Source organism: Ovis aries, chromosome 23, assembly GCF_016772045.2.
Source record: "Ovis aries strain OAR_USU_Benz2616 breed Rambouillet chromosome 23, ARS-UI_Ramb_v3.0, whole genome shotgun sequence".
Taxonomy (NCBI): Eukaryota; Metazoa; Chordata; class Mammalia; order Artiodactyla; family Bovidae; genus Ovis; species Ovis aries.
The window spans coordinates 58,337,555-58,353,044 of record NC_056076.1 but is presented as its reverse complement, the minus strand read 5'-3'; the positions used below and the strand labels follow the sequence as shown (position 1 = coordinate 58,353,044).

Genomic DNA, 15,490 nt, shown 5'->3' with positions numbered 1-15,490 from the left:
TTTCTGGCGGCTGTGTCTTTGACCTGGTGCCTGGCTTTCTCTAGCAGTGGTGAGCAGGGGCTACTCCCTGCGGTGTGTGAGCTTCTCACTGCGGCCGTTTCTCTCGCTGCAGAGCACGGGCCCCGCACGCTCGGGCTTCAGCAGCTGCAGCGAAAGGGAGCTGGGGTTGCGTTTCCCGGGCTCTGGAGCAGGGCCTCAGTACTTGTGGTGCGTGGACTCAGCTGCTCCACGGCACGTGGGAATCTTCCCGGGCCAGGGATCGAACCCGTGTCCCTGCCCTGGGAGGCAGGTTCTTATCCACTGTACCACCAGGAAAGTCCCGAATATAATTTTTAAAACAGCCTTTCTGCCCTTTTAAATTCAAAAGCAATCTAAATAGAAAAGAGGTCATTGTGAAGTTTTCTCCCCCTCCGCCAATCACTGTTTTATGAAAGAAACAAATACTACTATAAAATAAAAAATTAAAATAATTAAAACATACCCCCTGAGGGCTTAAGTACAATCTTTCTAAATAAATAAATATTTATTTCCACAAATCAAAAGAGAAAAGAAACTGGTTATTCCTTTTAAAGATGACCACTGTTTTCATCAGATGATCTGGCAGAACTTTGAAAGTAATTTCGGAAAGTAAACAAGCCCAGATATCAAAACCATGGACGTGAAAGCCGATGGTGGTGGCTTTCTCCTTAATCCCAGTCCTACGTCCTGTATTAATTTCTGCAGCCCTCTTAATAAACCACATTAAAGAGGCAAGCGGGCAGGTGTTCTCAACTCCCAAACCGGAAGGTACGAGAGGACACGTGAGCCGCGGCGTGCCCCGCGTGGGATGGGAACAAACCCTCAGCTGCTGCGGGCCGTCCTGGGTGCGGCTGGGTGGCGGTGGTCCCAGGTTTGTGGTGACTCTGGTGTGTGGACATGAAGAAGTGACTTCACGGAGTCCTACCTTCTTCCGCTGACAAACCCTTCCAACTCCACCGGCGAGTGTGGGGAGCCCAGGGCGGACACGAATGTGGTCCAGGACCTCCCTCCCCTCCAGCTCTGCCCCAGGGCTCCAGCTCACCTCCTGCCCCACAACGGGAGTGTGTTCTCACAACATGGGGGACTGCGTTCTCACAACATGGGGGACTGCTTCAAAGCCACCTCTGACCTTGAGGTGGAGGAAAGGGCTCCCGGGTCCTTAGGCAGCCTTGCGTGTCTGAAGTCTTCCCAGCTATAAACTAAACCCCCCGGGAACCTGTGACCTCTGAGCCACATTCCAGAGCCATCTATTTTTGATCCTTGGCAAGACAACCGAAGCCAGGATGGCCTTTTTATTTGACGCCCCCACTTTGGGATGTAAAATTATTTTCTGGTTGTTTTGGGCTTCGATATAGTATCAGCTTACAGAAGAGGGTGCCAAATTCTTAAAACTTAAAAATCTGGTCTGCCAGCTGGACTTAGAAACACATTTTCCTAAGGAGGTTAACAAATGGATGTTGCATTCCTGGAGAAGCACACAGAAGCCTTCTCACATCGTATGGCAACACTGAAGCAACATTCTGAAGCCTCACCGCCACTTTCCGCTCTGGTTCAATGAAGAAAACTAATTCCACAGCTGTGTCACTTTGCTGACCGAGGTCCGTCTAGTCAACACTACGGTTTTTCCAGTGATCACGTACAGATGTGAGAGCTGGACCGGAAAGAAGCCTGAGCGCTGAAGAATTTATGCTTTTGAACTGTGGTGTTGGAGAAGACTCTTGAGAGCCCCTTGGGCTGCAAGGAGATCAAACCAGTCAACCCTAAAGGAAATCAACCCTGAGTATTCATTGGAAGGACTGATGTTGAAGCTGATGCTCCAATACTTTGGCCACCTGATGCGAAGCTGGAACTCATTGGAAAAGACCCTGATGCTGTTAAAGACTGAAGGCCGGAGGAGAAGGGGACGATAGAGGATGAGATGGTTGGATGGCATCAACGACCCCATGGACATGGGTTTGAGCAATCTCTAGGAGATAGTAAGGGAAGAGAAAGCCTGGTGTGCTGCAAGGGGTTGCAAGGAGTTGGACACAAACAAAAACAAACGGAACTCCTGGAGCAAATGTGGACATTTTAGGTCATGAAAGCAACTACTGTCCAGTCCCAGTCCACGGCCCATTGGGCCGACACTTCCAACTGCCTGCGGGGGCGCCAGGGGCAGGGAGGCAGCCCAGGGGCACAGGAAGGGGCTGAGGTCTGAGAAAACACAGGGTTGGGGGGTGGGGCGGGGGCAGGGGGCACTGGTTGGTCCCAGGCAGCGGAGGCCGAGAGAAGAGGAGAACCGCTCACGGGTGACAGCCAGGGAGGGCAGGCCCTGGCTGTGGTGGTGTAAGTAAGAAACGTTCTGAAGCCAGCAAGCCCCAGGACCTTCATCCAGAACAGACGGAATCAAACGTTATTCCTCCTGCCTGGTTGCAGGACCAGCCTAGCATCCAGGGAGCCTCCACAGCCCCTGAACCCCGAGTGACAAACAGGAGGCGCCTGGGGAAGAAGCGTCGTCCCTGGTCTCCAAGATCACAGCGCCCTGCCGGGTCCCTGCAGGGGTGGGGGGCAGCCCGCCGCTGCCACACGCCCTGGGGCAGAGGACCACCCAGCTATGCTCCAAGCGCAAGGATTCTCGGTGCTGACCGGTGCTTTAAGCGACCGTCTAACGGGCGTTCAGTGAGCCCACGCTGAGCCACCCGCTTCTGGCCGGACGGTTTGCACCTGCCAGGTGGAAAGGTACGACAGGTGCCCTCGCCGCAGGCCGGGCCTGGCCACAGCGCAGGCCGGGCAGCCTGGCTCCCTGGGGCCCTGACCCGCTCCTCGGGGCAACCAGGGCTCTGCTTCCACCCACCAGGATCGCCCTGCTGCTGACGAAGACGGAGAATAAAGAGAGGACGCCCTGTCAGGATCAAGGCAGTCACGGGCGTGCAGATGAACACAGAGGGGCCCCGCGGGGACGGCTGCTGGGCAGGACTAGCTGAATTCACCGGGGAGCGAACCCGGGTATGAGCCGAGCACAGGGATTTCCAGGCAAAGGGAACTGCAAGCGGCAAAGACAAGGAAGAGGTGTGGTGTGTGGGAAGGGCCGGAAGCAGCCGGGGTTTTTTGCTGGAACCACAGGAAAGGGCCTGGTGGGGCAGGTGTGGGAAAGACAGGGTGAGATGGCCAAGGGCTCAGGACCCCACCACAAACACACCCATGAGGGCTGGTCCACTCGGGACAAGAGTCCCAACAGATGCTCTGGCAGTTTTGTGGAGACCTACCACACACCTGTCACCTGTCCGCTGGGTCTGATCTGAGTTCTGATCGGAGTTCGACTGGTTCTACCACAGACCCTCTACTGGGATCACTGGCCACCCCCGCTCTGGCTCCACCAGCCCCTAAAATCCTACAAGACTTTCACAGACACGTCTACTGACCTGATAACTGGGACTGAACACATCTGCTTACTACTTTGTGTTCTGAGATTATTTGTGTACCTCCTTAAAATTGGGCTTCCCTAGTGGCTCAGACAGTAAAGAATCCGCCCGCAATGCAGGAGATCCAGGTTCGATCCCTGGGTCAGGAAAATCTTCTGGAGGAGGGCACAGCAACCCACTCCAGTATTCTTGCCTGGAGAATCCCATGTACGGAGGAGCCTGGTGGGCTGCAGTCCATGGTGTCACACAGAGTTGGACATGACTGAAGCGACTTAGCACACACAAACACGCATCCCTAAATTTGAGGATTTTACACTTAATAGTCAACGGAATGTACACTGATATGCCTTGTCTGATTTCAGTGATTTCATAGTGGCCACGTCTTTCCCTTTAGACCATATAACTAGGCATGTATAAAAATAAATTTAAAGCCCTTCAACTTTGTTTGCCAAAGCCTCTGGTGAGTTTCCAGAAAAATGTCTCCTAAAATAGCTGCAATGGACATCTGAGCAGACATAAATATTTTACATCTAAGAACAAATTTTCTGAAGCATCTGAAAAAAAACAAAAATCCCTTCCGACTATAAACAAAATTGGGAATAATATTTTACGATCTTATTTAAGTCACATTTTCAAAAGAACTTGTTATTCTTTCTTGAAGGTTCTATTTTTCATTTCCCGTCGCTCATGAAACAGTAAATTTCAGAAATGGAAACTGGTCACCCAACTTGTCCTTTTATCTTCTTTAAAAGGAGTCAGTCAGTCAATTCAGTTGCTCAGTCATGTCTGACTCTGCAACCCCATGAACTGCAGCATGCCAAGCTTCCCTGTCCATCCCCAACTCCCCGAGCTTGCTCAAACTCATGCCCATTAAGCCCATGATGCCACCCAATCATCTCATCCTCTGCTGTCCCCTTCTCCTCCCACCTCAATCTTTTCCCACATCAGGGTCTTTTTCCAGTGAGTCAGCCCTGCCCCCACCATGGCAGTCATTCCAGGGAAGTCCTGAGTCCCGGCTAAGGAATCTGAGACTGTTACACTCAACGGTCTCCCCAAATCACAGACACACGCTCGTTTAATGATGGCATAACCAACTTTAGCCAAGGCCAAGCGCCTAAATTAAACTGACAGTGGAGGAAAAGTCACATATTTGCTAGCTGTTCCATATGACCACTGAAAGAGCCAATGAGATGAAAATTGAGCACTTTTTGAAATATCAAGCTTCTCTGCTCTGCAAAGAAGGGCTGCTTATTAGCACTGTATTGAGGAGGCCAGACTGGAATCCTACCTCTACCACTTACAAGCTGTAGAGCCTGGGGTAATAAATCAGCCTTCCCTACAGTTCCTTTCCTCGTAAAACAGCATTAGTAACAACGTCCTTCTCGGGCCTGATTCGAGGATCAGTACCCTGTTTATTAAAATGGTGCACGCCATGTGGGTAGCGAGCCTTCACGCGTCATCTCGCCAGCCCACCTTCCAACTCGGCACAAGTCACCAACACCATCATCAACAACGTGTAGTTTAATATGCTATCAACCAAAACGTTTCCCACTTTTAAAAAGTTTTTCACTGAATCACGAAGAAGACTTTTATACGACCGTATATAGTAAACTATACTAATAAACTAACGAAACATAAAATTTGGTAAAATTATAATAAATATAGAATTTCAATTATAAATAAAATATGCAAACACTAAAATACATTCTAAAATTTTAAACATATTAAAATTATAATAAAAGACTAAATATATTAATAAAAATATCAACTTCAGTGGCCAAAATTACAGATGTGTACGTGTGTGTGCTGAGTTGGGTCCGACTCTTTGTGACCCTATGGACTCTGGCAAACCAGGCTCCTCTGTCCATGGGATTCTCCAGGCAAGAATACTGGGGTGGGTTGCCATTCCCTTCTCCAGGGGACCTTCCTGACCTAGGGACTGACCTGCATCTCTGCACTGCAGGTAGACTCTTGACCGCTGAGCCATCAGGGAAGCCCAAAATTAGAGGTAAGTCTCCTAAAGCCAGCAATGCTGTATGTTTCTTACACAAAGCATTAATACGCAAACTCTAACTTATGTGACCTTCAACTTCTAGTTCACAATTAAGTGCTCCTGGTCACAGAATATGCAACTTACTTAAATACATTTCTCCTGAGACCCTGAGCAACCACAAATAAGTTCTAGGACAAAGAACAGGAGAAACTGATTTTTTCGCCTCTTGTTAGGATAGTATAGTTTTGGCAGAGAGTTAACGTCACCATAGGTGAAACATGAGTTTCAGGATAAAAATCTATTCCCATTCTTACAGTCAGATTCATTAAATAAAAGGCCTTCTCATATCCCTAAGTAACGTGAGCCTAATGGCAACAGGACTACCTCTAAGTAAGGCTAAAAGAATGAAAGTGAAACTGTATGACAACTCCAAAAGTAAACTGCAAACAGTCTTTTCATATTCTTAACTAGTCGTCACTAACGGAGAAGGCAATGGCAACCCACTCCAGTACTCTTGCCTGGAAAATCCCATGGACTAAGGAGCCTGGTGGGCTGCAGTCCATGGGGTCGCTAAGAGTCAGGCACGACTGAGCGACTTCACTTTCACTTTTCACTTTCATGCACTGGAGAAGGAAATGGCAACCCACTCCAGTGTTCTCGCCTGGAGAATCCCAGGGATGGGGGAGCCTGGTGGGCTGCCATCTATGGGGTCGAACAGAGTCGGACATGACTGAAGCGACTTGGCAGCAGTCAAAAAATGCCACAATAAAATAGGAAGACAAACAAAAAGCTGAGGTAACACTTCATAATCCTAAAAATGTTTCAGAAAGATTAAGGGAAAAAACTGTGCCCTAACACATATTTTAGAAGCATAACTAGGATCCAGGTTGGATGGGTGCTTTTAAAAAAACACAAACACACTGGAAACGCACCATGATTTAAAAAGGCACATGACCACACGCTCTTGTCAAGAGCCCCACTCAGCTTCCAGACACCCCATCCTTCCACGCGCCCTCTTTCTTTCCCGCCACTTTCTCTCCACCTATGTCTCAGAGTACGCCGGAAGCGTATTTCACAAGAGGAAAGACAAGATGCTACCAAGTATTCCAGGGAACCCGCCACTGAGGCCAAAAAAGGAGGCGCTAAGATCTGGGAGGCTTTTCCTAACAGACTCACCCACTCGCTGGAAACAAGAACAGTAAGACGTCCCGGGGCCTCCCCAGCAGCGCGGTGGGCAGGAACCCGCCTGCCAATGAGGGGGACACGGCCTCGATCCCTGGTCTGGCAAGGGTCCGCGTGCTGCAGAGCAGCCAAGCCCGGGCGCCACGGCCCCTGGAGCCTCTGTGGGCCGGGTCCGCCCCCAGTGTCGCGGCCAGGAAAGCTGGCCTGGGGACACATGTGTGCTGATTTTCGCTCTCCAGGTGATTCCAACGTGCGGCCAGTCTGCCAGAGACTAGGCGCCACTGGCGGTCACAAGGACTCTGCGAGTTCTGTTTCAATCTACAAACTGGATCGATGGAAGACATGCTTTTTGCTGGTGGACGGCTGGTGTGAGAAGTGAGTTTTAGACCTGACCGCATACGCACGCCTGCCTCCTGGGAGCTACGGGACCGCTGCAGACCACTATCGGTGCTTTCACTTGGTCCCGGACTGAGTCCGAAGGGCGTCTTTCCCATCCCTTTGCGGGTGGTCACCTGGCGTCTGCCTGGATCTGCCTGCCCATGACAAGTAGGTACGTATTTCACCTGCAGGGCCCCAGCGTCCCTGCTTAATCGTTTGCTTATGGAGGATACAGGTATCAAAAAACAGCTATTAAATCTCCCTCGGACTCCAACTTCTCTTTGCCTCCTGAGACTGTTTCCAGACCCTCCCACTTCTGGTTGCCTTCCTGAGTGACGGTGCATCACTCCCCGCCTCCAGTCAGGGCCTCGAGAACCCGGGTGGCACCACTTCCGATGCCGCAGAGACGGCACCGCGTGGTTAAGAGAACCTGTCCCCCACTCCCCACGTGGGCACAGTGACGACCACGCTGTCCATGTGTCTGGCCACATGACCTGTTCTGGCCAGCGGCATGTGCTGCGCATCACATCCAGAATATAAGGGCATGTGATTCTCCAGGGTTTCCCCCCTCCCCTACTGCAGCGGCACCTATGCGGAGATGACGGGGATGAAAGAAACTGTCTTGATCACTGAGTCACCGAAGGACAGATGCCCCGGAAAACTATTCCCACTGGTAACAATTGCACGGGCAAGAAATAAACCTTTACTTTTGTATAAATCAATGGGCTCCAGGGACTTTTCCTGCTCCCTAGGGTACACCACTGGTCCTCACAGTGTAGACTTAGGAGAAATGCAAAGTTTACCAGACTCCGTCCCAGACCGACTGCATCAGAAGCTGTGTGGGTCTTGGGGCCCAGAACTGAGTGCTTATTAAAATCCCCTTCTCCCAGGGGGATTCAGAGGCACAATCAAGTTTTGAGAACCAGTAGCTAGATTACAATGCCACATCAAAGGGCATTTAACGTTGTCTCTGCAGCCACAGAGGACGGGTGGGCTTAAGACAGCCAGGCAAAGCTGGAATGTTTTTCATGTAAGATAACTGAACCCTATCTGCCCCACATCACATCCATGTGCTTGATTTTTTTAAAACCTAGAGGAAAAGTCTGTGTTTACTCATTCAGCTTTATCTTGTAAACTCCTTCCCAGCTTCTTTCCCTACAGTCAAAAGTCACTGGTAGAAACACTGGGTAAAATCTGATCTGAAATGGCAGCTGTCTCTCCAGAGAGAAATGAAATCCTGAGTCAGCCATAAATTCAGTGTCCCATCTCGACCCTTCTGCGCAATCCTACATAGAACAGTCCTGGGATGGAGGCAGAGTCTCCATCTGTGCTGTTACCTAGCCACCTACCACCAAGTACCCTGTGAACAAAAGAAAGTTAAGATTTACCTAGGGCCACCTACTGTTAGAGTCACCACGTTCCCATTCCTGGCGCTCAGAACCAAGCTATTCAACACCGTGCTCTGAAACGGTCAGGCTCAGAAAGGCCAGAGAAAGGAGTTACACTCAAGTGCGCCAGCCCCCGGAACCCCAGGCTCCCCCTAATTCCTAGACACAGAACTGGACCATCTACACCCCCAGAGAACCCCAGGAAGTCTCACAAGGTCCACTGTGATGGCATCCAAGTTCCACAGGTCAGTGACTGCAACTCTGCCTCAGGATCTAAGTGAAAACTCAGCAATGATCCCTCAATGGGCGGGGGCACCCGGCAGCAAATGGGAAAATGGCTACAATGACCACAGATCACTGAGCAATTCTCAGATCTGAACAAGTACAGACAACTTTACTTTTTCATTTACCATCAGGTTCCTGAAATTCTAGATTTATGAGATCTGTAAGAATGACCTCAGATACTATCTCACTGAGGGGATACTAATCTGAGGTCCCCAGGACACTCCTAGAGCAAACAAGAAAGAATGTCCGGTGGTACCTGAGCCCCAAAACTGTACACAAAACTGCACATTTGTCCATTTATCTGGGAAAAGCTCACCCCCTGAATGCGACTGCTGGACGAATAATACTGACAACAAGCTCATCTTTCTGATCTTTTTTATGTGAGAATAGTTTAAGCTCCTTGTTGATCAGGCTTCAAGCTCCTGTAAGTTATACAAGAAGGCGAAACACTTGACAAGCGGCTGGATTTTGGGGGCACTAGAATGCAGGGAAGAAACCACAGCTGTAGACAGAAATTTGGATGTTACACACACACACACACACACACACACACACACACACACACGAGAAGTGAAGCTGTGTGGGTAACTGAAACTTCCCAGAGAGAGAATTAAATGTTTCCATTTATACAAGAAGGCGAAACACTTGACAAGCGGCTGGATTTTGGGGGGACTAGAATGCAGGGAAGAAACCACAGCTGTAGACAGAAATTTGGATGTTACACACACACACACACACACACACACACACACACACACGAGAAGTGAAGCTGTGTGGGTAACTGAAACTTCCCAGAGAGAGAGTTAAATGTTTCCAGGACAGAAATCCAGGAGAGAAATGTTTTCTGCTTGTCAGAACACCAAGGCGAGCATATCGTTGCACGCTTAGAGTAGATAGTGCTTTCCAGGAAGAACCGCTGATCTGGAGAGATACCGGCATGGCTAAGGGAGGTGAACGTGGAAGGGTGACCACCTGCTCGAGCAGAAGCCCCGGTGAGGCAGGTCTGGGGGGCCTAGCTGAGAGCGGGGGCATGTGGAGGGGAGCGGGCACGTGCAGGGCTCTCTGAAGGCAGGAGGGAGATGGGGGTTGCGGGAGACTTGAAGCTGGGGGGTGGGGGGTGGGGGGAGGAAAGACTGGGAATATTCGCAAGGACGCCTGCAGGTGGAGTGTGGACAAAAGGTGGAGTCCCCGCATCTTCAAAGCGAACCCTGAAACCCTGCGAAGCCAAACATCCCCTCCACGAGGGGCGGTGGTCCCGCAGCAAAGGTTCCCAGGTTACCTTCTCATCCCATCGGCTTCCCCCGAGCCTTCTCTTCATCTTACATTCTAGACACAGTAACTGTCACATGTGCAGGATAGTTTAGAAAAAAAATTCTGCAATGTACCACATTGTTTACCGGAATCTCCAACGTGTAAGCAATGAAGGCTTTGGACTACCAGATAACTGTTACAGTCTGCTCTTCTCTTAACGTTCATTAAACCCAGCTTGGGTGCCAAGAAGACTTTTCGTAGAATCACCACATCGGGCTCTGAAAGAGCTACCGTTCATGCATTTATATAAGTGCTTTATCAAGTACTGCTCCATAAGAACTACCCAGTATTTACCAGGAATATTCTAAGATGCTATGGCCCATTAGGGGCGTCTAAGGTTGAGACAAATAAGCCATGTGATACTAAAGCCATTTATCTTTTGTAAGTAACCAGTTTTTATATGAGATACTGAATCAAGTGTAGTCAAACCAAATAAAACAGCACCCATCTTTCTGCCATTTGTGATCGCTGTGATCAATCTCAAGGGCACGTTTATGTGAACGTGAATTCAGGCTCACATGTGAAAGGCAAGAAGGTCAAACGCGACAGCTTCATGAGCACCTCAAACAGCATAAATGAGATTACAAGGTAATGCTTTTAACTAACTTGTAAATGCTATACAAACGAACTTTTCAAGGATCTGGTATATACTAATTACAATCCTTAGGCACTTTTTACACAGGTTCCCCAACAATAACTACGTGTTTCTTTGTAATATAACCATGGCTTTATTGGCTTAAATTAAAGCAAAAGATGGCTGCTTGAAAAGTACAGCATATCTGAACTCAAAGTGGGACGAGCCGGCATTAGGTGCCTCAGGATGTTAAACAAAAATACAGCACCTATGATGTATTCCAATCTAAAAAATTCACCCTGAATCTAATCCAACTCCTAGGAACTACAGGATAAAAAGAAAGAAATAAAACAATGTCAAAAGGAAGCAACTACCTGAATCCAGAAATGCAGGGGTACAATTTACAAGACGCATAACCCAATTTTTCCAACAAGTCAACACTAAACACTAAAATCCAACAGAAGAAAGACTGATAGAGATTAACAGAGATTTAAGTAACACAGCAACCAAATGCCAAGCACACGCTCTAGATCTGAACTGGAACAAACCAACTTTGAGACAACCAGACCAGAATAACCTTGGTTGCTTTTATGAAATCTAGTAATGGGCATTAAAAAAATCCTTATCAGTTTAGAGATGCGAACTTAACTATTTTAAAAAGAAAAAGATACACACACTGAGATTTTTTGGAGATTTTGAGTTATAGGAGCTTCTCCTAGACGGTTTAAAGATGAGGTCTTTCTTCTACCACCATATTCAGGAGAGAATCACATAAGTCATACAAATGTTACTGATCATTTTCAAAACACCCATGTTCTTTCTCTCCTCCTTTTTCCTTTATCTGCTGCAGAGCTCACCAGGAAATTCAAACGCGTCTGTCAGCTTGGTTCATCATGGTTCTCAGATTCCACGGCTGCAAACACAAGTGCGGCAGATAACTCCCCGCTGGCCTTGGGGCCATCAGCAAAAATCACAGAAGGAGATTGGAAGGACTTGGAAAGCCCATTTTATAGTCTAAGAAACTGAGGCTCAGAGACCATTGAGTGATTTTCGAGGTTACTCTCCTAATTCCCAGCAGAACCAAGCAAGCACCCGCGGCTTGGAACGTCTTCCTTCCACCGACAGGGAGGCTTTCAGGGACCACTTACCTTCCCGTGCTCCTTCCTCACGTGGGAAATGTAAACGTCTCTCTGCGTGAACAGCCGGCCACACTCCCAACACGTCCACCCGGGACTAGCCACTTTCTTGGGTTCCAGTGACTTTTTCACGGGTGATGGGGATTTCTTTTCCAACTTCTCTTTCCCGTTCAGGGATCGGGTGTCCTCTTTGTTTTGGTTTGCGGAATTTTGGGTTGTAGGCTTAATGCTCAAAGGCAAGTTTATACCCAAGTTGGGAGGCCCTTCGATACTTTTCAACGTTCCATGCATAGACTAGGTTATAAAAAGAGAAGAAAGATCTTTCACAAGCCACACCACTAAAAGAGAGCACACACAGACCATCTTACTGCATTACAGACATTTCAATACGATTTCGTATTCACTCAGAGACAGTTCTTAATACAGCAAGAAGAAAGCCAAAGCAAACTACACACTTGGTGAAAAATGAAGGAGTACTTACCTTTTAAGCTGCTGTTAACTAATCAATGTGTTTCTAGTTTCAAACAATTATTAAAGGCTCGTTTCCTTGTGCCATTTAAAATTCGAAAAGACAGACTTTGGTACTAAGGCCGAATCGTTCCTAGCGCAGCGTCGTCCCCCAGCGTGCCAGAGTGAGTCCTCTCTACCCGAGGCCACTTCTGAGGCAGAGCATCTTCCTTCCACGCCTACCCGGAAACGTTTAAACAGGCGGCTATACTGGCAGGAGCTCAAGCCCCTTCGCTGGCCAACCAGAACAAACACCTGAGGCCGGTGTGTTACCAGCAAAGCTTCCCCACCCCGAACGCCTTTCACATTCTCTAAACACTTCTCAACAGTGTGGGTTTCTGCTGGGGAGAGTTTTGGTAGTTCTAATCTCACTCCCATCCCAATCCATCCCTTTTTACCGACAGTATGCAGCACCCAGACTTGTGACTGATCCACAGCAGCTGCTCAAAAAGCCTGTCCACACTGCCCATTTAAGATTATTAACACAGGGGCCTCGACAGCCTCGACATAAACTCCCAGGATTTCAGATTCCTCTGAGGTAAGACTAGCGCAATGTGATCTTAAAGACCAGCTCACTTAGGCTTTTGAGTTCTAGAAGCCCAGAGTCCACAAAAATAGAGGCAGCAAGCAAGTCTGTGCCTCAGTGCACAGTTTATCTTTGGATGGGGCTTCTCTTCTCATCAGTAGCCTCTGAGCTCTCGAATCTTCAGGAGGACAAGCCCGCCTGGTGCCCTGGGTCCCAGAGACTCGCACCCCACAGACCTCAGTGCCCCAGTCCTTGGCGTCAGCAAAGGCCCCTGTGTTTAAATGGCCCTTTGCAAAACAGAAGCCAAGTTTTCATATTTTTAACCATTTAAAACCCAAAGAAAACCACCCCCGAATCTTCTGATAAAACTTATGAAATAACTTTCTAGGCAAATACATTTCCACTAACTAAAAAGCTGAAGTGAGAGTACAGTGACTAAGTATTCTAAAGGAGCTTTATTTCGCTCATAGAAACACCAAAATCGTGGCAGAGAGTTCTGCTGCGACCACACAGCCATGGAACGTGTGCAACCATGAGAATTTCTGACTTGCTCGCTTTCACGTTTTAAGTAAAAAATAAGATTATTTATTAAAGACGAATGTCCTTTTTTAAATAAAGGAAATACAACTTAATTCTCCTGGAAATTATGATTCCTTAGCTCCTGTACCAATAAACAACCTGAATGCCTGTAACTTTAAAGGCAGATGCTGGCATGGAGCACAGGGGTCCCACAGAGTGAATAAATCCATTGTGGCAGAACAAAGAAATGAGACAAATTGGATTAAACGGGGCCAATGGAAATCTACCTCTAAATAACTATGTCTGTAGAAAAACACTGTTTCTGGTCTCCTTTCTCTTAATTCCTTCCACATGAAAACCTGACCAGCACAGACATCAGACAATGTAAATAAATTCACAAGCTTAGATACACAAATGTAAAAACAGGGCGCCCCTAAATCTTTGTTCTGACCCATCCCTGAACACACAGAGGCAGGACAGTGCTTTAGAATGCACAGAACGTCCCACTGCTTCTGTGCCATGGAGTCTCGTAAAGGCTGAAACGACTGAAAACCATTCTTTGCTCCTGGTGGGCACAGGTTTAATCCCGCTTCTTCAGTCTTTTATTTTACGGAGCCCTGTATTCCTCCGGGTTCTCTATTAACACAGGAAGACCCTAACCACGCACTTGCAGACGGAGCGATGAGTTCCAGAAGTCAGATAAAAGCCTCTTAAGAAGCACCTTTTCTTTCTCTTCTTTGCACCCCACCCACCCCTCCTATCAAACATTTAAAATATTTGAGTCTAATTCCCAAGTCCCTATATTTTTATTTAAGCAGTCTGCAGTTTCTTCTGATCATTCGTTAAATATTTATTGTCAAGGTGATTTTGTAATTTTAGGAAAAACCTTTAAAACCTCTTAAGAGGATTTTACTGTACTTAAAGTGACAATGACGAAACCCTTCTCCCACGCATTTTTATCCTCCCTAGTAACACCACGCCGTCACTGCCTGGGCCTGGCTTCTGGCGAGTGGCCTCTCGGAGGCTTTGAGTCCATTTTAATAGGCAGTTATGCTCCATGAGCTCATATACATTCAACACAGGAACTTTCAAGGATTAACAGTACCTTCATTTAACTAACCTGAGGTCAGAATAATTTAGAGATCTGATTTGCTCTTTCAACTGACCTTTTCTGTGTAATACATTTAAGAGAAAAACTAAGAGGCTGGGTTCATGGTAATACTGCGTCTGTTGTTTCTCTTTTTAAAAAGGACGTCACTTTAATCTCTGAGAGCTGATGGATATTATCTCCTAATGACACAGGAATAAAATTGCTTAACCTTCTCCCAGTGGACAGCTAAGAGGCTGGCACTAAGCTCTGTCCTTAGTGAGCTTAAAAGCCTATAGAGAGATTCAGGTGCCCCTTTGGGGAGAGAGTGGGTCATCCAAACTGGACACTTATTCACTTCACCCACTGAGCACCCATCAGGCACCAAATACTGAGCCATATCCTGGACAATGTCAGTTCACACGGAAACTTGATTAAAAAAAAAAGACCACGCGATTCAGGGGCGTTAACTATAATGCGAACAGAACTGCTTAACACATCAATATTTATATGAATTAACATAGCTCATCAGAGTCCCTGTCTATTTCTAAATCCTACCTAACACCAAGTTCTCAAAAAAGTAAACTTCACAGCCATCATCTTCATAGAAGAGGGAAAACAAAAATGCCTAAAACTGTATTATTCTTGTACGGTCAGGGCATGCATTTGTTACTTGGCTTTGATTTTTTGTGATGTGCAGGCCAGGACTCGGGAATAAAAAGCATCTCTCAGTCAAGAGCCCTCGATGGCAGGACGCTGTAGACTGCTCCCTAGCAACGAGCAGTGTCCATCCCACTGTGAACTGCTCCCTAGCAACGAGCAGTGTCCATCCCACTGTGAACTGCTCCCTAGCAACGAGCAGCATCCATCCCTTCCCTCAACAGCACCGCTCGCGCTTCCCCGTAGTCTACGGCTCAGCCCTGACTTACGGCCGACGTCTACATCTACAGCTCCCTCAAAGGACAGAGGAGAGGCCCGCACCTTGATGTGGTCCATCATGAGCTGCTTCTGTGCATATAAAAGGGAACAGTCTGGACACTTGAAGACAGACACCTTCTGGTTTTCGATGTGTTGGTCAAAGTGGCGATACAGCAGGGTCTGCAGGGTGAATACGGTGTCGCACATGGAGCACTTATATATGATTCTGAAACAGAAGAGAGAGGTGCAGGGAGATGTCAGTCAGCC

The 15,490-nt window shown here is 47.8% G+C and overlaps 1 protein-coding gene across 9 annotated transcripts in view; it reads right to left on the bottom strand.

The window, feature by feature from the left end:
- Positions 1–15,490, bottom strand: part of ZNF532 (zinc finger protein 532) — a 132,634-nt gene that overhangs the window by 25,811 nt on the left and 91,333 nt on the right. For all 9 annotated transcript variants that reach the window (XM_060405575.1, XM_060405573.1, XM_042239126.2 and 6 more), the window contains 2 exons: positions 15,287–15,449; positions 11,679–11,960 (listed from right to left, as the gene is read on the bottom strand). In XM_060405575.1, coding sequence (XP_060261558.1) covers positions 11,679–11,960; positions 15,287–15,449 — 445 coding nt within the window. The remainder of the gene's footprint in view (positions 1–11,678; positions 11,961–15,286; positions 15,450–15,490) is intronic.